The sequence below is a fragment of the Dasypus novemcinctus genome, chromosome 12 (genome assembly GCF_030445035.2).
Source record: "Dasypus novemcinctus isolate mDasNov1 chromosome 12, mDasNov1.1.hap2, whole genome shotgun sequence".
Lineage (NCBI taxonomy): Eukaryota > Metazoa > Chordata > Mammalia > Cingulata > Dasypodidae > Dasypus > Dasypus novemcinctus.
The window spans coordinates 36,736,058-36,762,267 of record NC_080684.1 but is presented as its reverse complement, the minus strand read 5'-3'; the positions used below and the strand labels follow the sequence as shown (position 1 = coordinate 36,762,267).

Genomic DNA, 26,210 nt, shown 5'->3' with positions numbered 1-26,210 from the left:
AAATAAATAAAATAAATAAATAAATCTCTTTTTAAAAATGCCATGGAGGAAGCGTTTCAGGAGGTGTTTGGTGAACTCTTTCATTTCACTCTCACCACCAGCCTCGGTGACAGGGGCGGCGTTATCAGCTCCGCCGTGCAGTGAGGGGCCTGGGGCACGTGCCTTGCCCTCTGCACAGAGCCAAGGGGCGGCCGAGTCCTCTGCCTCCAAATTCCATTCTCTTTCCACCCTGCGCTCGTGCTTCGGGGCGTGGCGTGTGTGTGTGTGTGTGTGTGTGTGTGTGTGCAGGGAGCCCGCCGGGCCCCTTCTGCGCTGGAGGGGGAGCCTGGGCTATGGGGCTTCTCTGGAGACGCAGCTTTGAGCCCTTGTGCCCTGAGGGTGGGGTGCAGGAGAGGCTGATGGGCCGGGGAGTGGAGGAGCGGCTGCTGCGTGGAGATCTGCGGCCCAGTTCTCGCCTGGCGCCAACACAAGGTACTTCTCCCCTCTTCCCTGATCTGGGAATTTTTCAGGGGCACAGACAACATCTGCAAGCAGCCCTGGGCTGTGGGTAGCGCCTCGAGGTGGGCCTTGGAGGGTCCCGGGCTTGGCAGGCAAGCGCCTGGCCCAGGGTCCAAGGGGAGCTGGGTGGGGAAGTGTGAGGAAGAGCCCGTGTGGTCGTGTGAGGGGGGCATGTGTGGGGTAAGGAGCTGGGACGTGGCCGGGAAGCCATGCACACTGGGCGCAAATCTTGGTTCTGATCTTAGACAACTTATTTCTACTAACAAGAAATACCTATTGATCAATGGTTATCTGCCAGGCTCTATTCCAAGTGCTTTACATAAACGGATTCAATTAAAACCACATCCGGAAAGCGGATGTGGCTCACCCAGTTGGGTGCCCGCCTACAATCTGGGACTGGGTCTGGTTCCCCGTGCCTCCTAAAGAAGACGCACAGACGCTGCACCCGACACAATAAGCAGACGCCTAAACGAGCAGGTGCCACAGCCTACGGGGAGCCGATGTGGCTCAGGCTGTTGAGCACTCGCCTCTCATGTAGGAGGTCCTGGGTTCGGCTCCCGGGGCCTCCCGGAGAAGGCGCGCAAACAATGAGCAGACAGACAAGAGAACCATCTGGGGGTGGGAGGGACAAGGGGATGGGGGGAGATAAATAAATAAAAGGTAAAGAAATCTTTAAAAAAATATATCACATCCCATGAGGTGGATACTATGGTTATCTCCATTTTACAGACAAGAAAACTGAATCCCAGACACGTGACATAATTGTGTCAGTCCACAGAGCTGGAAGGGGGCTGTGGTGGGATCTGAACGCAGCTACCTTAGCTCTCAGATCTGCAGCTGGAAATCGCTGGGTTAACATTTACCATGAGGTAAACGCTACCATCGCTGGAGAAACCACCGGATGCCAGGTGCTAGGCGAAGGGCCCCACCCCTCGCAGCGTCTTACTTGATCATTATGGCAGCCTTGTGAGATAGGGAACAGCCCCGTTTTAAAGATGAGGCAACGGGGCACAGCGAGGTTGAGTAACTTGCCCGAGGTTTCACAGGGCTAGGCGAGCCAGGCCTGGGAAGTCGTTGGGGGCGGCGCCCGCAGCCCCGAGAGCGTCCCCCCACCCCACCGGCTCCGCTGGCCCCTCTGTGGCACCTGCCCGTGCTCTCCCGGGCCCAGCACCCTCCTGCACGCGGGAGCGGCCGCCCCCCCTGCCCTGCCCCTGCATGCCGGGGCGGGCGCTCCCACAGGGCGCCTGAATCCCCCTCTCCTCGCCCACCCGGGTGGGGGGCGCGGGGCTTCTTCCACCTCCCGTGGGTCAGTTCAGGGCGCCGCCTCCTGAGGATTAGGCCCCGGGACCCAGGCGGCTGCGGGCCGGGCGGGGGCGCCACGCGCTGCCCCCTCCCGGGAGGGATCCACGTCGCCCGGGGGTGCCGGGCTGGCCCCGGAGGGGGTGGGGCGGCGCAGAGAAGGTTCTCGGGGGGCTTCAGGCTCACGTAACCCACCGGGGCGAGCGAGCCTCTCAAGTCTGAATGAGATGAACGCATGCCCTGCCCTTGCTCGGGCGGCCCTTCTCACTCCTCAGGGTGCCGGCAGGGTGGTGAAGAGGCACCTGCCGGGGCGGGGGCTGGGGGGGCCCCCAGCAAGGCGGGGAGGCGCGGAGGGCGGGTGAAGGCGGTTCCCGCTGAGCCTGGACGCGAGTGAGTGCCTCGGGGGTGGCGGGCTGTGGGGGCCTCCCCAGGCCCGACCGCTGGGGGGAGTCAACCTGAAGACCCCCGTGGCGTCCCATCAGGGAAATGGAGAGCAGAGTGGACAGAAGGCGGGGCCGAGAGTCAGGGCAAAGGGGCTTTCGCGCCAGCTGGGTGCGTGCGGCTGGACGGCTCTGGGCCACAGCGCGCGGCCCGCTGTCCCTTACTTCCAGGGACCGAGGACGGTGACCGAGTGAGGGGTCCACCCAGCCTCGGCGGCCCAGCACCTCTGCAAAGTGTCTTCCCAAGCGCCCCCCACCCAAGCGCCATCAGGCCCCGAGGCACCCGCTGCGGATCTCACGGTGTCCCTGCTCCCTGCTGTGACTCTGGCCTCCCGGCCCCTGGCCTGTCCACGTGGCCTCTCACTAACCTTCTTTGTGTGTGGTGACCTTGACGAATCTCCCCTGACTCCCCCAGGGTCCCCAAACGGGCCGGGCTGGGCAGCGAGGGCGGGCGTTCCGTTCCCATTGGGCCCACTGCCTCATTTCAAAAGGCCTGTGCCTGGTTTCTTCTCGGGGACTTGGATTCCTGCTACAAATGGTTTGGGGACCTTAGCGTCCCCAAAGAAGAACCAACTCTGAGGTACGGCCACCTGCCCAAAGTCACGTGGGCACTGGAGGCTCAGCCGCCCAGGCCCTGGGCGCCGCCCGCTCTCTTTCCCTCCCCGTCTGCCCCAGCCCCTCAAGCCACCGTATCGCCCCTACCCAGCCCTGCCCAGCTCTCCACTCCCCTGCCTGACCTCCCATGAGCTCCTACCAAAAAACACCCCAAGAAGAGGGACCGGAGGGGTGGGGAGGATGGGTCACTTGAGGCCAGGACCTTCCGGTGACTTGCCCACTTCTACCGGCATTTGGGCTCTGGTGGGGCCCAGAGCCTCCCGAGAAGGTAGCAGGGGTAGCGTGGGTGAGGCTGGGGGGGGGCCTGTCCTTCGAGCTGGACGGGGACCGCCCCGGCCCCCAAACCTCAACCCAGTGCTGCTGGGTGACCCTGCCCTCAAAGATGGCACAGGCTGTCGGACGAGGGGTTGGCGTTTCTGGGGGGGGGAATCATTCGATTCTCACGGCCTCTCCAAGACCTAGGCCGGCGGGAATTCAGGGGGCCAGGGAGCGGTTTCTCCTGGGGTCTGGGCCCTCCCCCGACTCCCCCCTTCCCACCAGACCTTCCTGAGGTAGCGAGGGGGGCGGCGCGGCCTGCGCGCCTTGCCCAGCTGCAGCGCTGACAGGCCCCCGTTGTTCTGGAGGGGGCGGGCGTGGGGGTCACGCCGACGCAGCAACAGGACTGATGCGGGAAGCAGGTCAGGCGGGCCAGGGGCCCTCCGAGTTGGGGTTAACGCACAGGGGCTGGGCCTCCGAGGACCAGGGAGAAGCTGGGAGGAGGGGTGGGGAAGGGGCAGCCAGCGCTCTCCTCGCCTCCCAGGGGACCCAGGGGGCCTGCTGCACGGCTCCCCTCCTTTGAGCCCACCATCGAGGGGGGACAGAGCTGGCAGAGTCACACCTGCGAGCTCCTGACCACTGTTCCCACAGCCTGCAGGACGAACCCAGCGAGGCCACCCACGCTATCTTGTATGTGCATTGCATGTCCACGTGTATCTTGTATGTGCATTGTATGTCCGCGTGTGTCATGCATGTACATTGTATGTCCACATGTGTCTTGTGTGTGTCTTGTGTGTGCGCTGTGTTTGTGTCTTGTGTGTCCATGTGTGTCTTATATGTATATTGTGTGTCTGCATGCATCTTGTATGTGTCCGCATGTATCTTGTGTGTACGCTATATGCCATGTGTATCTTGTGTGTGCATTGTATGTCCACGTGTACCTTGTATGTGTCTTGTATGTCTGCGTGTATCTTGTATGTACATTATATGTTCGCGTGTATATTGTATGTACATTGTATGCCAAGGTGAATCTTGTATGTCTCTTGTATGCCCATGTGTATTTTGTATGTCTCTCATATGTCCACGTGAACCTTGTGTGTACATTGCATGTCACTGTATCTTGCGTGTCTTGTGTGTTCATGTGTATCTTGCATGTATCTCGTATGTCCATCTGTATCTTGTATGTCTTGTGTTCCATGTGTATCCTGTAGTACACTACATGTCAATGCGTATCTTGTATGTACATTGCATGCCCATGTCTCTTGTTATGTGTCTTGTGTCACTGTATCTTGTATGTACATTGCATGTAATTGTGTATCTTGTATGTCTCTCGTATGTTCGCATGAGTCTTGTCTCTCATATTTCCACGTGTATCTTGTGTGTACATTGTGTGTCACTGTGTATCTTGTGTATCTCTTGTATGTCCACGTGAACCTTGTGTGTCTCTCGTATGTCCATGTGTATCTTGTATGAGACATGACTGGGGAATCAGGGGCTGTGGCTCATCATCTCCAGGACACAGAAAAGTGGCTGGGGCAGTGCTGAAACGCCCCGCACGGCTGGCGCCGTCTTTGCTCAGCCACATCAGTGAACACCTCGGGGCACCTCCTGTGTGCCAGCCACCGCTCTGGGCGCCTGGCGCTGGACAAGTCAAAAAGCCCTGCCCTCGAGGAACTTAAATTCTGTTGGGAAGGAGACAAGGGAATCAGATAAAGATATTATCTGTCAGCGGATGAGAAGTGCCACGGTGAGGAAGCAGCGGAGGGGGTTTGGGAGGAAAGTGTGTGTGCAAACCCTGCAGGGGAAGAGGGGGCTGAGCGCGCACCTGAGGGACAGGCAGAGGGAGCCCCGGCGCGAAGGCCCCGGCTGGGAGGCTGCCCAGGGAGGTGACGCGCGGGGGGACGGGGGTCAGCCGGGGCTGGAGCCTGCAGCCCTTCCCGGCTGCGGAGGGACTGCTGGAGGATGCGTGTCATTTAACGGGGTAACTCGAGCAGTTGTGCTGAGACGAGATGGGGAGGCAGTGAGGCCAGCACAGGTGGAGGCCGCTGCAGCAGTCCAGGGGGCGGCGGTGGTGACGTGGGCCAGGAAGTGGCCAGGAAGGCGGAGGAAGTGGTCAGATTCTGGTTAGAGAGCGGAGCCAACACGTGGACCAGATGTGGGGTGTTTGGAAAGAGAGGAGCTGAGGATGTCACTAGGGCGATGGCCCGAGTGACCGGAAAGATAGAGTTGCCATTTACTACGACAGGGGAAGGCCGGGGGAGGACGGGTGTTTAGGGAGCGCAGGGGCTCAGTTATGTACCTGTTAAGTTTGAGATGCCTCACAGAATTCCAAATGAGGATACCGAGTAGGCAACTGGAAATTCTAGCCTGGAATTTGAGGGAGAGATCCACACTAGAGATATAAAAGTCATGGTCAAAAAAGATGGACTTCAAAGCCATGAGACTGACTGAGATCCCCTAGTAGAGAAAGAGGAGTCTGATGGCCCTAGGGGACTCCATCATTCAGAGGTATGAGAAACGAGCAGGAGGGAAATCAGAAGAGTGTGGTGGCCTGGAAGGAAAGCGAAGAAGAGGCTTCTGGGGGGAGGGAAGGACAATAGTGTCACGTGCTGCTGGGAGTCAAGGAAGACGAGGCCTGGGAACCGACCGCTGAAGGACTTCGGTGCCTTGATAAGAGCATTTTTAAGAGGGTTCAAGGGAAGACTGGAAGAGAGGAATTGGGAGGAGAGAAGGGAGGGAAGGAAAGAGAAAGGAGAGGCTCTGGAGAGGCTCTTACAAGGAGTTTTGTACAAATGGGGCACAGAGAACGGGGCAGGAGCTTTGGGGGTGCGGCTTTTTTTCAGATGGGAGAAATGACAGTGAGTTTCTCAGCTGAGGGGAATAATCCAGGAGAGAAGGAAATACGGATGCAGCAGGAGAGAGAGGGAGACTTGCTGGAGCGACCCCAGCCTCTCCCCAGCTCCAACCCACAGAAGCTGAGCTCTTTGAGGAGAGACCACAGCAGGGACCCTGGGCGAGGCAGCAGGCTGGGCCCAGGGCAGTGGGAGTCGGAGCAGCCCCTTACCTCCCGGGGCACTTATCACGTCCGTGGGTCACCACATCCGCTTGGTGCCCCCCCCCCAGGGGTTGCGGAGAGCCAGTGAGGTAATAGGTGTGAAAGCTCGTAAACTACAAAGGGTGGAACAAATGGCTGGGATTATGTGTCTCACTCCACCAGCACCAGGGTTGATGAAAGCCGTTTAAGGGATTACCTGCAGCCAGCCCTGCCTGTCCGCCAGCTCCCCGCGGTGGCTCACGCCCGCTGGGACCTGATCCACAATGCAGCCGTCGGAGCACCCAGACCCGCCCTGGCCGCTTGCCCTCCTGCAGCCCTCGCCAGCCCGGGGCCCTGGCTTGCCCTCCCCTTTGTCCCCAGGCAGGGGCTCCCCCTGAGGCCTCGGGACAGCTCTTCCCCGGGTCTCACTCCCCGCCAGCCTCCTTTTTCTTGGCTCGGAAGCCACGCTCCCCACCCCCTCCTTTCAGCTGATGCTTGTCTCCAGGAGGCACTGCCTGAAGGAAGGGGCGCCGGTCTAGGAGCCGAGGCAGTGGCGCCTCAGGGGGGCCCGGTTTGCCCAGGACTGCGGGCTTCCCCAGGAAGAGGGGCTCTTTTTATGCTAAGCCAGGTAAACCAGGGCGAGTGGTCCCTAGCCTTGGACAAAGCCGCCCTTCTCTCATCTTGCCGAGAGACCCTGGACAAATCACTTAAGATTCTCGGAGCTCAGTTTTCTCATCTGTCGAGGGAGCCTCGCTGGGTGACACTGTTTTAGGCCCTTCCAACTCTCAAGTTCCGAGCCTAGAAGTCACTTGTTGCTTCCAAAACGGCGAGTGCCCCGAGGCCCGCGCACCGCGCCCCCTGGTGAAGACCTGCAGAAGGGGTGACCGGGGCGCCCACCCCCCTCGCTCCTGCCTGATCCTCGCCCGAGTCCCCCACGCCTCTGCTCACAGTTCTGCCCCCACTCTTTTCTCCATCTCTGCACCCCCACTCCGTCACCCACGTGCCTCTGGAACCCGCGACCAAGCCTGGAAGGGCGGCCTGATGGAACTGAGCCTGATCTCCTTCCCAGAGGGCGGGGAGGGTCTTGACTGCTCCCACCGGCAAGGGACGTTCCCCCGGGACCTCCCCCAGAAGGGACGCCGGCAGCAGCTTGCCCACCTGGGTGGGTCCTGGTGGGCGCAGTCAGGTGCGCCGAGCCTGAGCTGTGCTGCTCCACAAGGGTGTCTGTCCCTGGGCTCCTGTCCCCTGGACACCTGCCCCCAGTCCACCCCATCCCAAGCACCCCCTGCCCTCAGACTCCGGGCGGGGCTTGGAGCCAGACTGCCCAGGTTCCCAGTTTGGCCCTTCTACTTCCTAGGATGCTGTATGACCTTGGGCAAGTCATTTCATGTCTTCCAGTGTCAGTTTCTTCGTCTTGATTTGCTGATAACAACAGATACTGTCTCATAGACTCAGGGTCAGGATTAAATGCACAGAGAGAGCTTGCTTGGGGAGAAGCTGTTATCATCACTACAATCGTATCATCAACTCTCTGAGCCTCCCCAGTTTGAGAAGAACAAGTTCAATCTATTAAATAACCGTATAGCTCGCTCACACGATACTTGGAATCTCTCTTGCCTTCCCAGATTCCCTCTAGGACAGAAGCTACTTACTTGGCCAGGACACCCCTAATCTCCCTCCCACCCCCACAAGCTGTACTGAGCTTCCCCAGGACAGAGCCCAGCTCTGCCTCTGTCTAAAGCTTCTGTGCTACTATTACAACCTCCCTTTCCCCCTGCCCAGGTCAGCTGGTGTGTCTTGGGGACCAGTTGGAATTCCCCCAACAGCCTGTCCACAGGTGCTTCAAAAGGGTTTTGGGGGAAACAGATGTGGCTGAAACCCTTGGGTGCCCGCCTACCACATGGGGGGTCTCGGGTTCAGTTCCCGGTGCCTCCTAGAGAAGACGAGCAAGACAGCGAGCTCACGCGAGGGGCTGGCCCAGTGAGCTGATGTAACAAGATGACGCAACGAGAGGAGGCAACAAGGAAACACAATGACAGACACAACAAGCAGGGAGCAGAGGTGGCTCAAGTAATTGGGCACCTCTTTTCCACATGGGAGGTCCCGGGTTCTGTTCCCGGTGCCTCCTTAAAAAAAAAAAAAAAAAAGACGAGCAGATAGGGAGTGCAAAACAATGAGAGGCCAGGGATAAATAAATAAATAAATAAATAAGGGTTCTGAGAGGAGGACCAGGAGGAAGACAGGGATGTTGGAGAGGCCTAGGGAAATGACGGGAAGGCGGGGACCCCAGGGGGCCGCGCCACACTCACCAACGTAAACACGCCTGCTCCCAGCACGGCATACACTGCGTGGAGCCAGGGCACCTGCAGGGCAGAGGCAAAATAGGCTTAGGGCCGGAGGCCGGGCGGCAGAGGGGGGCGGAGGCCCCCGCCTGGAGCACGGGGGCTGTGGGATAACTGTCCCCTCCAGGGCCCCCTCTCGCCCGCCCCCACAGCCCTCCCGCTGTCCCCAGGAGCCCCAGGACGATTGGGTCTTCCAGCCTCTGAGGTCTCCTGATGGGTGGGGGAAGCCCCGGGGCAGCAGTGATCACTGAGCCAGGGCAGGGTAGCTCCCAACTCCGCTTGGGTGCTGCTCCCAACTCCGCCTGGGTGCTGCTCCCAACACAGCCCCAGGCCGAGGCCGGAAGTGGGTGACTCAACCTGTCAGCCCTCGGCTCCAGGCCCAGGCTCTGGCCCCGGGGCTGCTCCTGTCTCCCGGTGTGTGCTCCTTCCTATCTGCAGGAGAGTCTGTTTGCCCCTCCGACAGGGAGCTCCCTGGCTCTGCCTGGGTGGGCGAGGGGCTCTGAGAGAAGCGGGCAAAGACTTGCACTCAGGAGCGTGGTGGGGGTTTGTCTGGGGCCGGCTGGGCACGATCGGGTGGTTGCAGAGGCTGGAGCAGCACCCCTACCTGACCGCTGCGCGCCCCCAGCCCAGGGCACCCCTTCTTAGAGAGCTGCCACATCAGCAGGTCCCCAGGGGATTCCTGGAAACCCAGGCCTCTCAGCAGCCTGGCCTGGTGGACAAAGGGTTCTTTGAAGCTCTGGGGAGTCCTTTTCCCGTAGCCCCCGCCCCTAGATATACAGAGGGCCCCCAGGTCGGTTCCGGCCCCTCCCTTGGTCAACAGGATCTTGGGAAAAGCCAAGTAAATGCCAGAACTGATCCTGATGTCCTGGATTGAGAGCCAAATACCCTGCGGCTGGCGGGGCAGGGGCAGAGGGGCGCGAGGAAAGCTGCTCGCAGCCCTGGCAGAAAAGGCAGGATTGGTGGGGAGCATGGACCGGGGTGGGGGCTGAGCCGAGGGACCTCTGCCCCCTCTGAGTCCCCAGCTCCATCTCTTGGGTTCCCTGAGAGTCCCACCCCCTCCTGCGATGCCCCAAGCAGTCCCCTTTCCCACCTGCAGTGGCCCGAGGCTCCCGGAATGAGTTTCTGAGCCCTTAGCAGCCCCAGTCGGGTCTCCCCAGGGCAGACTCAAGCCCCCTAACGAAGCCGAGGCTTGGCGGCCCGGGGGGTGCTCTCCCGGGATGGGGTGTGCTCAGGGCCCCCCCGTGCCACCCCCCCACCTCGCTGCCAGCCAGATGCCTGCTCTCCGGACCTGGCCGATCGCCCAAGGGCCTCAGGAGCCCCTTCCTCAATCCCCCTCTTGGCCCGCTGGGCCCTGGAGCCCTGGGATTGCCTCCTGGTCGGGGGTTTTAAATGCTCCACGCCCTCCCCGGGCCACCCCAGGGGGCAGGACGGGAAAGGTGAAGCCGGATGTCGCTGGGCAGCCAGGCAGGTGCCTGGGCCTGCCAAGAAAAGCCGCCTTGTTCGCTCAGCTCTGGGGCTGCCCCCACTGCCAACCGGCCCTGGGGTAGGTGCCAGGAGGGGGCTGGGCAGGGTGGCAGCTGTGTGGGGGGGTTGGCTCTGGGCCGCCCCTGGAGGGTGTAGAAAGGAGCAGCAGGCCCGGGGCCACGGCCCTCCCGCGCCCTCCCCGCGGGCCCTCGGGGCTCCCCGAGACTCACGTATTGGAAGGGCAGGAGGATGGCGAGGATGAGGCCGCTGAAGAAAAGGGTCATGAGCAGCACAAAGAGCACGCCCTGGCAGGAGGTGAAGTCAAACTGCGGGGCCAAGAGGGGCGTCAGCCACGGCCCCCGGGCCTGCGCCGCGTGGCGCTGCCCGCCGTCTCGTGCCCCAGCGTTCCTCCCCCGTGTCCCTTCCCCAGGTGGCTTCCCCAGCCCCAAGGACCCCCCCCCCCCCGCCCCGTTTTCCTCTCCCCGGCCCTGGACCCCAAGCTTGGAGCTGCCCCCCCCCCCCCGCCCCCAGGCGCCCCCCCCAGGGCTGACCTTGGTCTGGAAGCTGAAGATGGTGACGGAAAGGCAGACGAGGGCCGTGATGCCCAGGCACAGCAGCACCGAGGGCGTGTCGTAGTAGCTGCGGGGCCGCGGGCAGCCGGGTCAGCGCCAGGCGGGCCCCGCACGGCCCCCCTCCCGCCCCGGCCCCCTCTCCTGCCTGCTCTCCCCTGCGCCCTGCCCCTCCCCAACCCGCTTAGACTCAGAATAGACCAGAAGGCTCTTTAGGGGTGGAGAAGGCATGCCGACACCAGGTGCTGAGGGTCTGTGCCCTGAGCCTGGAGGTGACTCACACGGGGTGGGGTCATGAGTCTGGGGTCTTTCAAGCTGCAGCTTGAGCGCCTCCCCTTGCTCTCCACCCCCTCCCCCCTGCCCTGAGGCTCGCACTCTCCAGCCCCGTGCAGAGGGGAGGGCTGTAGGCCAACGCTCCGCCGCCTGAACCCACCCCCCTCCAAATGCTCCCCGGGGGGCAGGGTGTGGGGGCGGCTGTCCTGGGGTGTGGCCACTCCCGGGCTCCAGGCCCGGCCTCCCCGCTCCCCCCTGGCCCTTTTACCTGGACAGCATGCCGGTGAGGTAGGCCATGGACAGGGTCTGCGAGGAGAAGTGGAGTGAGCCAGCGCTCCGGAGCGCGGCCTCTGGGGGCCCAGGCGCCCTCAAGGTCCAGCCCCGGCTCCACCCTCGCGCGGCCCCCTCAACTCTGAGCCTGCTTCACCCCGACACACGCCCACGTGCAGGCCCCAGAAAGCCCGCTCTTCCTTTCGCGTCCCTGCTCTGTGTCCCTAAGACCTCCCTTTTGCTTCAAACCCCTTAAAAGTGGAAAGAGACAAGCAGACGGGGCGGGGGGTGGAGAGGACAAGGTCACTTGGAAAGGGGGGCAGAACTTTTTTGCAGAAGTGGGGTGAAAAGATTCCTGTCCGTAGTGTCTTCACATTGGATGTCCCCAACCCAGACTTCCCGGCCCTCGTCGCCTGCCCTGCCACCCTCCTCCCTCCAGCCCCATCCAGCCTCTGTCCCCTAGATCTCCCCCTGGGTCACTTACAAAGACAGTCAGAAGAATCAGGTTCCAGGGGAAATGCCTCCTGCAGGACAAGCCACAGTTCAGAGGGCGAGTGAGGGGGAAGCTCGGGTGGGCGCCCGCTGCAGGGAGGGGGTCTCTGCCCCCACCCACCCATGCCCCTGCAGCCTCTTCCTCCAGCCACATCCCCACGACCTCCAACTGCCCCCACCTGATCGGCCACCCTCCCCCCACCTCCGAGGTGCCAAGTAAAGGAGGGAAGGGCAGGCCTGCTTGGCAGAGGCCCAGAGAAGGAGAGAGGGGCTCTCAGAGGTGCACAGCACACTGGGGGCAGGCAGGGTTGGACCAGCACTTCCAAGATCCTGCTCACGTTACCACAAGTGGCTCTTCAACCCTCATCATACCTGGGTCCAGAACAGCAGGCCAGGGTCAGGTACGTTGCAAAGAACACGGCGCTGTGAGGCGGACGGGTGGGGTTAGTGGGCCGGGCCCTCCCGCATGCCCCTCCCAGCCCCCTGCCCAGCCCACGTCCTGCTACCCCTGCCCACAGGGCAGCCAGGCAAGGCGGCCAGGGGCCAGGATGAGCCTGCTTCTGGAAATGTGGAATCTTGGGTGTTGTGGGACAGCTGTCCCTGGCTGCCAGTCCCAAGTGGCCTCCCCAGGCACTCTCTTATTACTTCACACGAAAAAAACGTGTGTGCAGAGCTTTCTTAGAGCGTTCTAAGCGCTTTACAAATACAAACTAGTTTAATTCTCAAATCTCCATGAAGTAGGTTCTTCACTCTACAGATGAGGCACAGAGAGGTCAGACAACCTGTCCAAGGTCACACAGCCACCATGTGGCAGATGTGGGATTAGAACCCAGGCACTATGACTCCAGAGTGGGTGCTTGTCACCACAAGGCCCTTCACAGCCCTCATCACGGCCTGCAACTACCTTGTTGGTGACGGTACCACTGGTCTACCCTATTAGATCGAAAGGCCAGCAAGGCCAGGGGCCTTTGTCTGTCCTGCTGCCCCTGGCCCAAGGCAGGAAGCTCCTGCTGAGGAAAGGACTGGGGCGCCCAGCAGGAGGCTAAGCGCTTGCCCAGACTAGGGACTGAGGCCTGAGGATTTTCTGAGGCTGGGGAGGCTGAGGCGGTCCGCGCGGCGGAGGGGCCGAGGAGGGGGCGCCCACGTCCACGCAGATGAGCCCCCCCACAGGGCCTGCCTCCAGCCCCCGCGGCCCTCAGGAGGGCGCCGCGTCCTTCCCACGCGCTCCTCCCGTCTCTCGTCCACCCCCACGGCAGCGATTCCAAATGTCCTGCCCCACTTGCAAACCGCCGGCCACCTCACTCTCCCCAGCGGCCCGGCCCCATGGGTCCCTGAAAGCTTTGAGGTGACGAGGTGGGGCTGCCTTGGTGCCCAGCTGCCACCTGCCAACTCCACGCAGTGCATCTGGACACCAGCCCGGGCCGGGGTCCCAGCTGCTGCTGCCGCAGCAAGCTCTGACGTCCTCCGCCTTTCTACCGGTGCCTCTCCGCCTTCAAAAACCTCCTCGTTGTTTCCCGTCTTTCCCATCTTCCCCGGCTCGAGCGCCTGCCACTTTATCCCCCCTCACGGACCGGCTCCTTGCAGGGGCTGAGGACTCTTATCGTGTCCTCTCCGCATCTCCTCACTGCTCCTCAGCCCGACACATCCCGCCTCAGCCCCACTTTACGAGAGTTGGTTTTGCCACCTCACTGTGACCTGGTTGGGTCCAAACGACACTTGTCGGTCTTTATCTTATGTGACTTCTCAACAACGTCCAACGACTCCAGATGTTTTCCCTGGTTCTTGGGCGCTCTCCTGCTTCCCTGGCCACTCCTTCCTGGTCTCCCTTAGGGCAACTCTCTGCCTGGTTCCCTCACCCGGGTGCTTTCTGGGCTTTTCCTTCTTCAGGCTCTCCCGGGTGGGCTCACCCACCCACCAGGCCAATGCTCACAACTCACATTTCCAATCGAGACTCTTCTAATCAACCCCAAACCCAAATACCCAACTGCTCTCCGGGCAGATGTGGCAATTCAGAAACGTGTCCAGCTCCACGGGTTAGGACGGACCCGCACATTCTCTGCTCCTTCCTTGTCTCCTACTGCAGAGAATGTCAGCATCCGCCAAGTCACCCACCCAGAGCCCTCAGCCCCGTCCTCGACGCTCACTGCACCACGGCCCATCGGGCCCCGCACCTGTCGATCCTCCTGCTAAGCAGCTCTCACGGCTGTCCTCGTGTTTCCACCCCCACCGCCACCCTTTTAGGTCCCTGTGGCCCTGCCGTCCACCCTTCAAGCGACAGGCAGATCCGATCACGTTTGCAATCCCCAAAGGCCCGGCCACGCCCTGCGTGCTCCCCCCGCCCACCTCAGCAGCCCCCCCCCCGCGCACAGCCTGCCCGCGCCGTGCCGCCCGCACAGCACAGCCCGCACTGCCCCCTGCTCCCCCCGGGAACGGCTCACCGCCTGATGCCCGCCTTAGGGGGGCTTCCTCTCTGCACCCCGGGCCCATCCCAACCGAAGGCCGGCGTCCCCTTACCCCGGAGGCCTGCTCGCCTGACCCCCCACCCAGATGCGGCCCCCGGAGGGCCAGCCCGCGGCTCATTCGTTTTGGATTCTCACCAGCTAACCTGGGCCTGGCACCCAGTAGGTGCCCTTTAACCATCTGCTGAAGGAAACGACAGATACTGCCCCAAAGCAGGGCGGGAAGGGGTTGAGCGAGCCTTTTGGATTTGGGGAGCAGAGCCCCTCCATCTGCACCCTTCCCTTCTTCGGTGGTTCTCAAACAACAGGGAACTGTTGCCACAGTGACCAGGGGAGGCTCCTGGTCTCCAGGGCTGGGGGCCAGGACGGCTGGACATCCTGCCCCGTGCCGGACAGAACCCCAAAGGCCAGTGGCCTCAGCTGAGAAACGCGCCAGCACCCGCCCTCCCCTAGTCTCACTGAGTCACTGGTGGGTCACTTGGACAGCCGTGATAATTACAACATGCCTGGGGGTGTGTCCTGGGCGAGGTTTCCAGCCCCCTGGCCAGGTGCGTCCTGGGGACCAGCGCCCGGTCTCCTTGCCTCTCGGGCCCATGAGCTCCTCCACCCTCTGGCGACGGGCCGGAGGCAGGTCGGGGCACTGGAGGGCGCAGGCCGCGGGGCCGGGTGAGCGTGCGCTCATGCCCGCCGCCACGGTGGGGTTGTGTGATATCGGGCGAGCCACTAGATTGTGTCGCCTTGCACATTTGTAAAATGGGAAGGACGGCACCAGCTGTCGCCAGCACCGAAGGAGACACTGCCCGTCGAGCGTGTGGCACGGGGTAAGGCCCGGCAGCCGGGGGCCGCGGCCGGGGGCGCACAGCCGCCCTGAGAGGCCCTGGCCCACCTCTGCCCCAGCTCCAGCCCCCCACGGCCCCTGGTTTTCCGCCGGGCCCTCTCGCCTTCCCACGGCGGGGAGCCCTGCACTGAAGCTCCCGCCGCCCCAGCCGCTGTGGCTCAGCGGGATCAATCAGACAATAAGGCAAGAAGCCACCTAGGGAGACGGCGGGGGACCTTGAGAAAGTCTGCGGGGGCCGGGGCGGGGAGCTGCCATCCCAGAGGGCGGAGGATGAGTCACAGAAGTGAGCGCCTGGCCTGCACCTGTTGACAGGGCGTCAGGGCACGGGCGTGGGGCTCAGGTGAAGGCCGGCGTCCAAACCCAGCGGGCTCCCCATGTGGTCCTGCTGGAGGGCCCAGCGCTGGGCCCCTGGGGAGGCAGCAGGGCGCAGAGGCTAAGTCCACCTGCTCTGCCCTCACGAAGACCTAAGTTTCGGTCCTGGCTAGGCTGCTTAGAAGGCAACAACGGGTCCTCTTGGAGCCTCGGTTTCCTCATCTGTAAAATGGGATAATAACCCCATCTGCCTGTGGTGAAGGACAGGGCTTCACACAGAAAAGAAGCCGTTTTGCTCTTACGGCTACTGGTGTTATTCTAGAAGGAAGAGCCTGGGACGGGGCCTTAGGAAGCTGCAGGTGGGTGGAGGAGGTGAGACCCGCCAGGCCCCAGGCTCCAAGGCAGACCCAGGGCAGAGTCCCAGGCCGGCTTCCTGGGGAGGGGGGGGCTTCGCCATCCACGTCCACTTCGGACTCATACTGAACCCCACTTCTGCTCCCACCCCAAACCGGCCAGCCAGAGGGCATCCGCGTTCTGCCTGGAGATGCCGAGGAGGAAGGACGCCTTCTCACCGCACACTCCCACGACCCTCCCCGCTTCCGCTCCTTTCCGGGCCGTGCCCCCGCCTCCCTCTGCTCAGGCCACGGACCCTCCCACGGCAGGCCCGGCGCCTCCGCCGCCACGTTCTCGGGCACCCGGGGCTTCCGACGCCAGGAGCCATGCCAACCGCACGGGGGTGCCCGGGCGCGGTCCCTGGGGGCTCATTAGCGCCTGCAGCTCCCCACGGCCGGGGCTGCCCACGGGCCTCCAGCCTGCGCCCCGAGGAAGGCTCTGGCGTGAAAGCCTTCTCCCCGGGAGCCCCCACCGACCCGGCGCCCCGAGGCCTCCGGCCCGCGCCTGGCTCGTGCCCGCTCCGGGGCTGCTCTGGGCTCAGGGTGGCCGCGGGCTCTGGGCCGTCTGCCTTCGGGGAGCAGCGCGGGAGCCCTGGGGTCAGAGCCTTCTGCACCTAAGCCCCCCCACCCCAGCTGTCCTCCGCGGGGCCCGGGGGTCGCCCCACCAAGCTTGTACCCCCTGGTCCTCTGCTGAGGTGCCTGTCAGGGCAGGGCCCACTCCTTCCGCCTCGGGCCTCCGCGCCTTCCCTGCGGACCCCGGGTGGGAGACGGCGGTGAGAGCCCGGAATGATCCAGAATGATTCCTGAATTGCCCGGACAGGACGGGTGGGAGTCCCCTACCCCTTCAAACCTTAACCCCAAGTCACCCGCCACGTTCCTGAAGGGTAATAGGACAAGCGGGAGCCAAGGGTGGCCCTGGCTGAGGCGAGCCCGCCGGGCAGAAGGGTGACGCACTCGGGCCTGACCCTGACCTCGGTGCTCGGCCCATATCCCAACCTCCACCATGATGAGCTGTGTGACCTCGGGCAAATTCTTCAACCTCTCTGAGCCTCCATTTTCGGAGGTGGCCCTACCCGCGAGAGCTGAGGAGTTGAATGCAATACTGTCCCTGGAGCACGTAGCAGGCGGCCAGCCCTGGCGAGGCACCCTACAAGGGGTGGCTGTTGCCTGACTGTCAGCAGATGAGTAACAGCCAGGCTGTCATCAGTGTGGGCCGCGGTGTTCCAGCCTCTTCCCCTCAGGGCTGGGTCACTCCCACCACCGCCCCAGCCCCTGCCTCTCCTCCCTGTGCAGTCACCAGACCTGCCCCCCGCCTGCCCCCTCAGAATCCAGAACAGGGGGGGGGTGTCTGTGAGGACAGTCCCGGGCTGGGGTTCAGCGGGCAGAGACCCCGCCCTCTCGTCACTGTGGGTGCTGGGGGGAGGCCGGGGGGCAGGGGATACTCACTAGGACGCCCAGTACCAGCCGGGGTTGGCCTGGACATACTCCTTGACGGGGTCGCTGCGGGGAGGAGAGGGAGAGCAGCAGGGTTTACCCCAAGGCCCTCTCTGGTTCCGTCCACCCTTGCCCCACGCGGTTCCCAGGAGGAAAGCAGGGAGCGCAGCCCCCGGAGCGCCGGGGCCCCGGCCCACCTGTGCGTGGGCCCCGCGGACGAGAGAGGAGGGCCCACCCCCCGGCGGCAGGCGCCCACACCGGCCAGGGCCCCCCCTCGGCCCAGGGGCCCGCACGCAGCTTCTTCCCCAGCCCGGGGTGCCCTTTGGGGCCTGCCACCCAACTGCTGGGCGCCCTCTGCAAGCAGACACGCTACGAGGGGGCTGCTTCTGCATCCCCCCCCGACCCGCGCCCGGCCACAGCCGCCCCCGGCAGGTGCCGACTCACCAGAAGGTGAAGAGCGCCACGACGCCCAGAGTGACCAGCAGCTGGGTCAGCAGGATGGTGTAGACCTGCGGGGGGGGGAGAGGATTCGGCCTGGGGAGGCCTGCTGGGGCCAGGCGGGCTCAGGGAGACTCGAGCCTGCCGGTGACTCAGTCCACTCTCCAGACCCACGGCGGTACCCTCCACCCTCCTTCCCCCAGGTCACTGGGATGGATCCAGCATGGGAAGGGAGACGCTCTACCGTTCAGGTTACAGCAGGGAGGATGGCAGCGAGACCCAAGGAAGCACTTCCCGGGAGGTGCTGTCAGCTGGGCTCACAAGAGAGGACGAGAGGGATGGCCTCGACAGAGGCAGAGGGCTGGGGCTCCCCCATCCTGGAGAGTTGGGGAGAAGCGATTACCTTTCTGATGAAGACTCGGCGCACTTTCTGGTCGTCCCAGCTGAAGGTGGTGAAGAGATGGTGGTCTCCAGCGGAGAAATCATTCTCATAGTTGGAGCTGCCACCTGGGGTGGAGGGAGACGGGCCGTGGAGGGCTGCCCCTACATACACTGTCCCCCAGGGTCACTGCTCGGAGCTGCCTTTTTGTCACACTGGCTCTCGGGCGCTGCCAGAGTCCTCGTCTCCTGCCCCGTGCTCAGCTCCCCCATCCCACCCCACGCCCGGGTCTCTCTCCAGCCACTTCTGGCGTTCCCCCCTGAGTGCTGGGAGTGACCAGCCATCTCGCCTCCTCCGGCCCCCACTCCCTGGGGACCAGCCCTGCCATATAAGCCTCACCCTTCTACCTCGTCATCTGGGGTCTCCTACCCCAGTGCCACGGAGCGTTGGCTCCCTGGCGGTGGGAGTCAAGGACCAGAGAGGGACGGCTCCTCTCCCTGCCACCCAGCACCTCCCAGGGCCGAAGGTCGTGACCCCAGCCTGCTCCGAGGCCCTTGGGGTGGGGACTGGGTAGATGTGGACACGCAGGCAGAGAGTGGAACCCTGGCGCCCCAGTTGGGAATCAGGGTGGGGGAGGCCTGGGAAGGAAACGGCAGCCAGGCCGAGGGCAAGAAGTGGGGGTTCAGGTGGTGATAAAGGCTGGGGACCAACTCCCAGGACTCAGGCCTTTGGAGGAGCCTGGGCTCCACGCTCAGACTTGCCCCCCAGGCGGGGCCCGGGCCCTCGCTGAGATTTACCAGCGGGGTGACCTTGGGACTCTGAGTCTCCTTTCTCTTCCGTGACATGGAGGTGGCGATGCCCACCTCACAAGGACCCCACGGGACACAGTGAGAGGCCAGGGGTCTGCGCCTGCGGGAGAAGGCGGTGCCCTCTGCAGCCTGGTCCAGCCGTCCCCAGCCCCTCCTCCGTGTCCCTCTGCCTCTCTCCGCTGCCCTCCCAGCCCACCGCTGCCCCACAGCCACGGCCTCCCCTCGGGCTTGCGAAACGAGCAAGGCCGACCGAGGCGCTGCCCTGTTGAGAGCTCTTCAGTGGCCCCCACCGGCCTTTGCTCAGGTTCAAGCTCTCCAGCAAGGCCTCCAGCCCCACTGCCCACTAGTCCTCCCACTTCGCTCCGGCCTCGGTAGATGTTTCCAGCCACGTGCTCTCTCGCCTCTGGGCCTCGGGGCCTTCCAGCCCTTCAGCCTTGGACGCTGTTTTCCCACCTGTTCACCAGGCTAATTCCTGCCCTTCCTCCAGGAAGCCTTCCCTGACCATCAGATGAGAAGGGTGAGTGGCCCAGGACCCTATCACCACACCGGGGTCACTGTGTCGTACTCGTCCGTTTACTTGTCTACAGAGTCATTCTGGGGGAGCAGAAATGACAGCAGGTCTTGAGCCCAGGGCGTCCCCGGAAGGTAGATGAGTGTGGACACGGCCTGGCACAGGCTTAGTAAATGTTTGCCCGCTGTGGCCTGAGAGGAGCTGCCTTCCTGCCCTGACGTTCCTCGGGAAACCTTCTGTAATGCAGCCTGTCCTGGCACCGAGACAAGGGGCGTGAGGAAGCGGGAGAGGGGTGGGCCCTGGGCAAGCCTGGGGCCTGGCGACCCTGCTCCTCTTTCCTTCCTGTCTCCTTCCGGTTCTGTCTACCTCCCCGTTGCCAAACGCAGGAGCAGAGGGGGAACGAAAGGGCAGGGAAGCCGTCCTGTGGGTCCCGGGGGACGGGAGGGCGCCCACGACCCCCAGACCTTCTGGGCCCTCCGGCAGGTGTGGACCAGGGCGGCCGCCCCCCGGGAGCAGGCGCTGGTCTGGCGCGTCGTCCCCGGGCTGCCTTCTGGAACCCTGCCGGCGGTGGGGGGCAACCCTGCCAGGGGGGCAGGGAGGAGCGTTTGGAGGCCGAGAGGGGGCCAAGGGGGACCTCAGAGGGGCTCGTTCCTTCCCGGGGAGCTGTGTGTTCCCAGCGCCGGGGTTGAGCCCCTCCGCTGCTCAGCCCGCACCCGCGCCCGTCGTGGGACGTGCAGGGAGCCCCAGCGGGGGGAGGCGCCCGTGGTTCTGTCAGGCTGTGATCACAGGCCGGGGAAGACCAGAGAGACGAGGAGAGCGGCCGGCGGGGTCCCCAGGCCCAACAGCCCCTGGCAGCGGCGGAGATGGGACCCCGAAGACTTGAGAGCCATCGGTGTGCAAACATCACACACCCGCTCACGGGGTGGCCCGGGAGCCAGCCCCTGCCGGGGCCTCGGCCTGCTACGCCCTCCTGCCCTTCCCTCAGTCCATTTTGTCCTCTCCCCTCCTTTCCTCTGAATCCCTTTTTACTAGAAGGGCCTTTCTAGACCAGACCCTGGTTTTGCCGTCCCTGTCCATCCCTTCCATTTGCCCCGGCTCAGTGGCCTGAAAAGCTCCCCTCCTCCTCTCCAAGAACACCCCTTTTCATGGCGTCCTTCTTGACCTGCCCTCAGAACAGTCCTCCCATTCCCAGGCCTTCGACAGCAGAGCCTCGTGCAACAACCACACAGTGGATCTCCTCCGGGCAACTTCCTCCTCCCCAGATTTTGCATCTGGTCCCACCATTTTCCCCCTGGCGCTCCAGCCTCCAGGAGATGAGAGACTTACTGGGGTCCACATAGGCCCAGCTGGGGTGGAGAGGTACAGCTGTAGGGGCTGGGGGAAAGGCCCCTGCTTTCAGCCCCTCCCCAGAGGTGGCCTCCTCATAGGAGGGTGGCGCCGAGGGCACTGCCGGAGCCTCCTTCTTCTCCCCATTCGCCTGCTGCTGCCCCTCGGTCCCAGGGGCCTTGTTAGCCACGGAGAGCTGTGGGGTAGAGGCAGAGAGAGAAGGTCACCAGGGAAAGGGGGACCTCGCAGCCGTCCTCCCCAGCCCCTCGATTCCTGGAACTTCGATGGATACTTTCTCACCTGTGCCGGGGGCTGTGTGTGTGCAGGCGAGGAGCTCCCTGTTTTACATATGGGAGAACTGAGCCCTGCACGGTCAGGGCTGCCAGGGCCACGCAGTGACCCGAAATAAGAACGAGGAAGGAGAAGGTCCTTCGGAGTGGCCGCTCACGGCCGCCCACGGGGTTCACTGCTCCTGGGGGTGAGCGCCAGGGCCTGGCCCAGGTCTGTCTGGTTCCGCTGTTCCCACGGGGTCCCAGGGAGGCCTGGCACAGAGGAGACCCTCAAAACTCTTCCTGAACGAGAGGTCCTCTCATTTAATCTCCCCGCTAGTGTATTTTGACCCCTTTTTCCAAAGAGCACACCGAGCATCCGAGAGAAGGGACTGGTCCAAGGTCACAGCGCCAGGCGCGGCCCGGGTCCCTTCCCCTACGCTGGCCTCCTGCTGCGCCGGACCCGGTGTGGGGCTGCGGGACGACAGGGAGCCGGGTGGGGGGGAGAGGGAGAGAGAAGGGGACGGAAGGGGCGAGGCAGGGCCAGAAGCCCGGTTTTGGCCTCACCCTGCCCAGACCTCAGCCCTTCCCCCGAACCAGGACAGAATCACAGAATGTCGCTGCCGTGCCAGCCCTCAGAGGGCACCTAGTCCAGCGTCTTCCCAGGCCCTCAGAGGGCACCTAGTCCAGTGTCTTCCTTCCTTCCAAGGATGAGAAAACTGAGGCCTAGAGGGAAACGTGCCGGCGGCAGGGCGAAGACGCCAAGTGCTCAGCTGCCGCGCCTGCCCCGCCGCGTACACCTTTAGCTGGGGTGCAAGGAAATAACGGGGAATGACGCGGCCTGAAGGCAGCAGAGAGAGAAGGGCGATGGGGGTGCGAGCGGGGGGAGGAAACCTGAAACAGCAACAAAAGGACAGAACCTCGGAAACAAGATTTAGGTCTGATTCCGAAAGGGACAGGTGAAAACCGGAGGGCGGCTGAGGAAGGCTGCGGAGCTCCCCCTCTGCGGGGCGGTGCTGGCCGAGGCAGTGGGAGGCACGAGGAGAGCTCTGCTCTCCACCCAACCCCAGACAGCTGCGCACTGGAGAACACTTGCTCCCCACGTCTGTGAGCCGTGAGCCGGCCGGGCAAGCCCGGGGCGAGGGGCAGAGTTGACGGGGGACAGGGAGTGGCGCCGGTGAGGGGGGGGAGGGAGAGATTCAATGGGGGGGGGAGTGTCCTTCACGTCCACCACAGCGCCCGCCCCCCCCGCCAGGCCTCCTGGGCCCAGGTCGGCGGGAATGCGTCGGGGTTCCCCTGCTCGCCTTCACTCCCCAGCCCCTTTTATCACCCAAACCGCGAGGCTCACGCCCAGGAAAGCCCACCCCAGTCCCCTGGAGCCAGGGCCCACCGGAGAGGCGAGGCTCAGGCCTGGGAAAAGGACTGTCACCTCCAACTTCGCCAGCCCCGAGCCCTGCCCCTCGGGCCCCCACAGCCTCCTGCCCCCCACCCGCAGCCCCACTAAACACCGGGCCTTCCCCTGTGAGGCCTGACCAATGGCAGGAGGCTGCTTCGCCCAGTGACATCATCCTGGGGCCTGCTGCGCTTAAAAGCAGGAGCGGAGGGGCAGGAGCCTCCCAGGGAAGGATGCCATTGGCTCTTGGGTTCCTCCTGGAGAGAAAGGGCTAGAGGCCCCCTCCTGGTGGCCGGCCCAGTCTTCCTTGCACCCAGAGGGCCGGAGGACCCTCCCCTTTGCCCCAGGCCCGGGTGGCTGTATAATTCCACAGGCTGTTGATGTTACATAACGCTGCAGGGGGCAGAGTCCCTGCAAGCCCCTCCCCTAAATTCAGGCCTAAAGCTGGAGACAGGAGAAGGCATTTTAGCCAGTCCCGTCCACTCCCCTGCCCCAGCCCAAAAGAAAACGAAAATACGAGAGCATCCTGATGCACGGTTGCCATAGCAACCCCCAACCGGGGATGGCGCCAGAGGCGGAATAATAATGGGGAGTCCGACCGGGTGGAAGAGAGGAGCATGAGGTGGTTGGTTTCCGGATGGGGGGGCCAGGCCAGAGGGGGCTGCCCAATAAGCTCTGTCCCGGGGATGGGGGGCTCACACTGGCACCCGCACACACACAGGGGCACCCAGGCTCCTGAAAGGCACCTATGGGTGCCGTGATGCTGAAGCCTGGGGTGCAAGGGCCACAGGGCCACAGGGAGAAGCGAGCCTGGTGGGCGGGAAGGGGCCCCGGCCCATTCCTTGGCCCCGGCCCCCAGAGGAGCCTGCACGCAGGAGCCCCGCGCGCCAGCGCTGGCCGGGACAGGGAGGCGGGAGGCGGGCGCGGAGGTGGGGGGGGGGCCTACCTTTCCCTGGGTCATCTCGCCGGTCCTCGGGGAGGCAGGGGTCCCTGAGGCGGGGGCGGCCGCGCGGGTCAGCGCAGCCCGCCTGCGTCTCCTCCGGCCTCCGCGTGGGCGCTCGCAAGCTGCGCCGCAGCCGGGCCGCGCGGGCGGGAGCGAGCAGGGCGCGGGGAGGGCGCGGGGGGGCGGGCCTGCGGGCTGCGGCACGGGAGGCTGCGGAGCCGAGCGCGCGGGGGGGGGGCGGAGGCGCGCGCAGGCCCCCCCCCCCCGCTACCCCCCCCCCGTTCCCCCCCCCCGCTCCCCGGGGGCAGGCGAGCGCCGCGCTGCGGAGCAGCCCGAGTGGACGGGGCCGCGGGGGCGGGAGGCGGCGTCTCGGGGACGCGCGCCCCGCAGCTGCTCGGCACAGGGAGCTGGTGTCAGGGTCCTCTCTCGCCACCGGTGCCTCTGCCTTTTGTGAAATCCCTCTTTGGCTGCACCGCCCTCTCACCGTCTGCATTTCATCACCCGCCGTACAGGGGGAAAAGTCGCGTTCGTTGCGTCTTCCCGGCCTCTCCTAACAGGGCCCCTGGGCCCGCGTGCTGCGGGGCCCTCGGGCTGGCCGGGGCGGCGCTTCGCATTTGCCACTTTTCCCACCTGTGAAATGGGAGCCACAGGCCCCTCGCTCCCTGGTCTCTCAGACGCAGGAGGTGGGAAGATTCCGCTTCTGTTTTCCCAGCCATGCGGGTCCTTCTGGAGAGTCCTCCAGTGCGGGCTGGAACCTCTCCGCCTCCGCCTTGGCCCTCTCTTCCTGCCTCCACGCTCAGCCTCGTCCCTCCCGGCTCCAGCTCCCTCCGCCCCCTTGCCCCCCTCCCAGAGCCACTTCCATCCCTTGCCCAGCCTTGCGCCTGGGGCTTAGCCGTGGTCAGGACCCTTTTCCATGGCTGCCGCAGCGTCGCTGTGGAGCTGCAGTCCCAACTTAGTCACCCAGTGGCTGTGTGACCTCGGCAAGGCCTTAACTCTCTGAGCTGCAGCATTCTCCTGTGAAAAGGAGGATAACCACAGAGCACCGTCCGTCTTAAAGCGACTGTGAGACCTACAGGTTATTGTGACTAAAGCGCTTTGAGGACCACCAAGGTGAACTGTTGTTATTATTTGTGACCTGGAGAATCCCCCACCAGGATGTCTCAGGCTGCCCCCGGGGTGGAGGTGAGGGCTCAGAGATCTACCCAAAGGAAGGGTCTGCATCTCCCAGGATGGGATGAGCAGCCAACACCGGGTGCAAGTGGACGCAGCAGGTGCCTTCTGCTTCCCTGTCATCTCCCACTAAAGCCATCTGAGGAGTAGTGAGAAGCCTGGGTGGGCAGGTTAACGGCCTACGTCTGTTCCGGCTTCACTGGTTCCCCCGCGCCCCCCCCCCCCCCCACTCCATAACCACCAACGAGCCCTCCCCACGCTCACACCGGGGCCTCCCGCAAACCCAGCCCTTCTGTCTCCTGCCGCCTCCGGACCCCAGCGCTCATCTCCCTGACTCCCTTTCCCTGCGGCTCACGCGCTGGCGTTTGCCCTGTCCCCCTGTTTGTGCCTCCCCTTCCTCTCTCCGTCCTTCTCCCCAGCCCTGCCCCTCCACCCCTCCTCCGGCAAGCTACCCCCCCCCCCCCTCGGCCCCACAACTCCTGCTTGAGCTCTCTTTAGCTGCTCCAGGCCCTGGCCAGTTCCTTCCCCTACGCATCTGTGTTCTGGATGTGTTTTCCTTCTTCTCCCGTTTGACAGCTCAAGTGCCACCTCCTCCAGGAAGCCTCCTTGGCCTCCTGTCACGTGGCGCTATGGAGCCCCCCTCCCCCTGTTAGACTCTACGTGGTCCTGTCTGCAGCCGTCTTCGTGTCGGTCAGCCTGAGTGCAGTGCCAGGAGTATAGCAAGCACTCAATAAAACGTAGCTATTAGATGACTCAGCCGAGGGCCTTGTGCAGGGCCTGCCACTGTGTAGGCATTTCCCTGTGTCTGAGAACCTCGCCTGTTCCTTTCTGCCCCCATTCACTCTGTTCCAGCTACTCAGGCATCTCGGCTCTTCCCTGACTGGGCCACGCGGGCTCCTAACTCAGGGCCTTTGCACCTGCTGGTTCCTCTGGCCGGAGTAGCTACAGATGGCTGCGCGGCTCGCTCCCTCACTTGCTTCACCCGGGGAGGGCTCAGGAGCCTACGCAAAGTAGCAATGCCCCCAGCATACCTCTGCCCGGCACATTGGGCCCAGCTTTTTTTCCTCCTTGGCAATCATTACCTCTGACATATATATTTTAGCTTATTGTCTCTCTCTCCCACTGGAGCACTAGCTCCATGAGGTCAGGAATTAGTGTGTATGTCACTGCCCTATACCCACAGCCTACACTAGTGCCAGGCCCCGATGTAGTAAGTGCTCAATAAATATTAATCTCTTAATTAATCTCTTAATCTCTTAATAAATAATCTCTTAATAGTCCTCAGATATTTTGATATTGTCAATGCGCTGATGTTCCTCAGATGTTGGGCTTTTCACCTTGACCTTACTTGCATGTCCTCATTCACGGTCTTAGCACCCTAAGCAGGTGTTGGAGCCCCTGCAAACACTTCTGTGGCATCTGGAGGTGGTTAGATGTGGAGGTTGAGGACACAGCCTTGCAAGTCAGACAGCCCTGGTGACTTCCCACTTCCTCGACTTAAAAGCTGCATCACTGGGGACAAATTAGTTCCCCTCCCAGAGCCTCAGTTTCCTTATTTGTAAGATGGGGGCTACCGATAATAATACCGACTTCCTAGGAATGTCAACAGGAGTAAATGATAATATATGTAAAAAGTTTAACACACAGAATAAGCAATCAGCGCTAGCGATTAGTATCAGCCTTAAGGGTTCCACACACATTGTTTAAGGAAGTCATTAATTTCCACCTTCACAAGGCAGCCCTGTTCTGCAGTTGTTCATTCTTTCACTCGTTCAGCTCGTCTGCTGTGTGTGTCTCTGTGTGACCCGCTGTGGGAGCAGCTTTGTGGTTCCGAGAGCGCCAGACACGCAGCCTTTCATTCAGGTCCATTCAGAGCTGGCTCCCAGCGGGAAGGGGGTGGGTAGTGGCGGGGGCAGGGGGGTGGAGGGAGGGGCACCTGCGGGGAGTCGGGAACCGTCAGGGGAGCTGGGTCACATCCTTGAATCC

At 63.3% G+C, this 26,210-nt stretch overlaps 1 protein-coding gene across 1 annotated transcript in view; it reads right to left on the bottom strand.

The window, feature by feature from the left end:
* Positions 1–23,260, bottom strand: part of FAIM2 (Fas apoptotic inhibitory molecule 2) — a 29,058-nt gene extending 5,798 nt beyond the window's left edge. The window contains exons 1-11 of the mRNA XM_058308261.1: positions 23,058–23,260; positions 20,450–20,645; positions 17,828–17,931; positions 17,431–17,495; positions 16,999–17,052; positions 11,924–11,974; positions 11,544–11,583; positions 11,058–11,095; positions 10,499–10,586; positions 10,178–10,273; positions 8,451–8,504 (exon numbers count right to left, since the gene is read on the bottom strand). Of these exons, the coding sequence (XP_058164244.1) occupies positions 8,451–8,504; positions 10,178–10,273; positions 10,499–10,586; positions 11,058–11,095; positions 11,544–11,583; positions 11,924–11,974; positions 16,999–17,052; positions 17,431–17,495; positions 17,828–17,931; positions 20,450–20,645; positions 23,058–23,072 (801 nt within the window). The 5' untranslated portion in view covers positions 23,073–23,260. The remainder of the gene's footprint in view (positions 1–8,450; positions 8,505–10,177; positions 10,274–10,498; positions 10,587–11,057; positions 11,096–11,543; positions 11,584–11,923; positions 11,975–16,998; positions 17,053–17,430; positions 17,496–17,827; positions 17,932–20,449; positions 20,646–23,057) is intronic.
* Between the last annotated feature and the right edge of the window lie 2,950 nt (positions 23,261–26,210).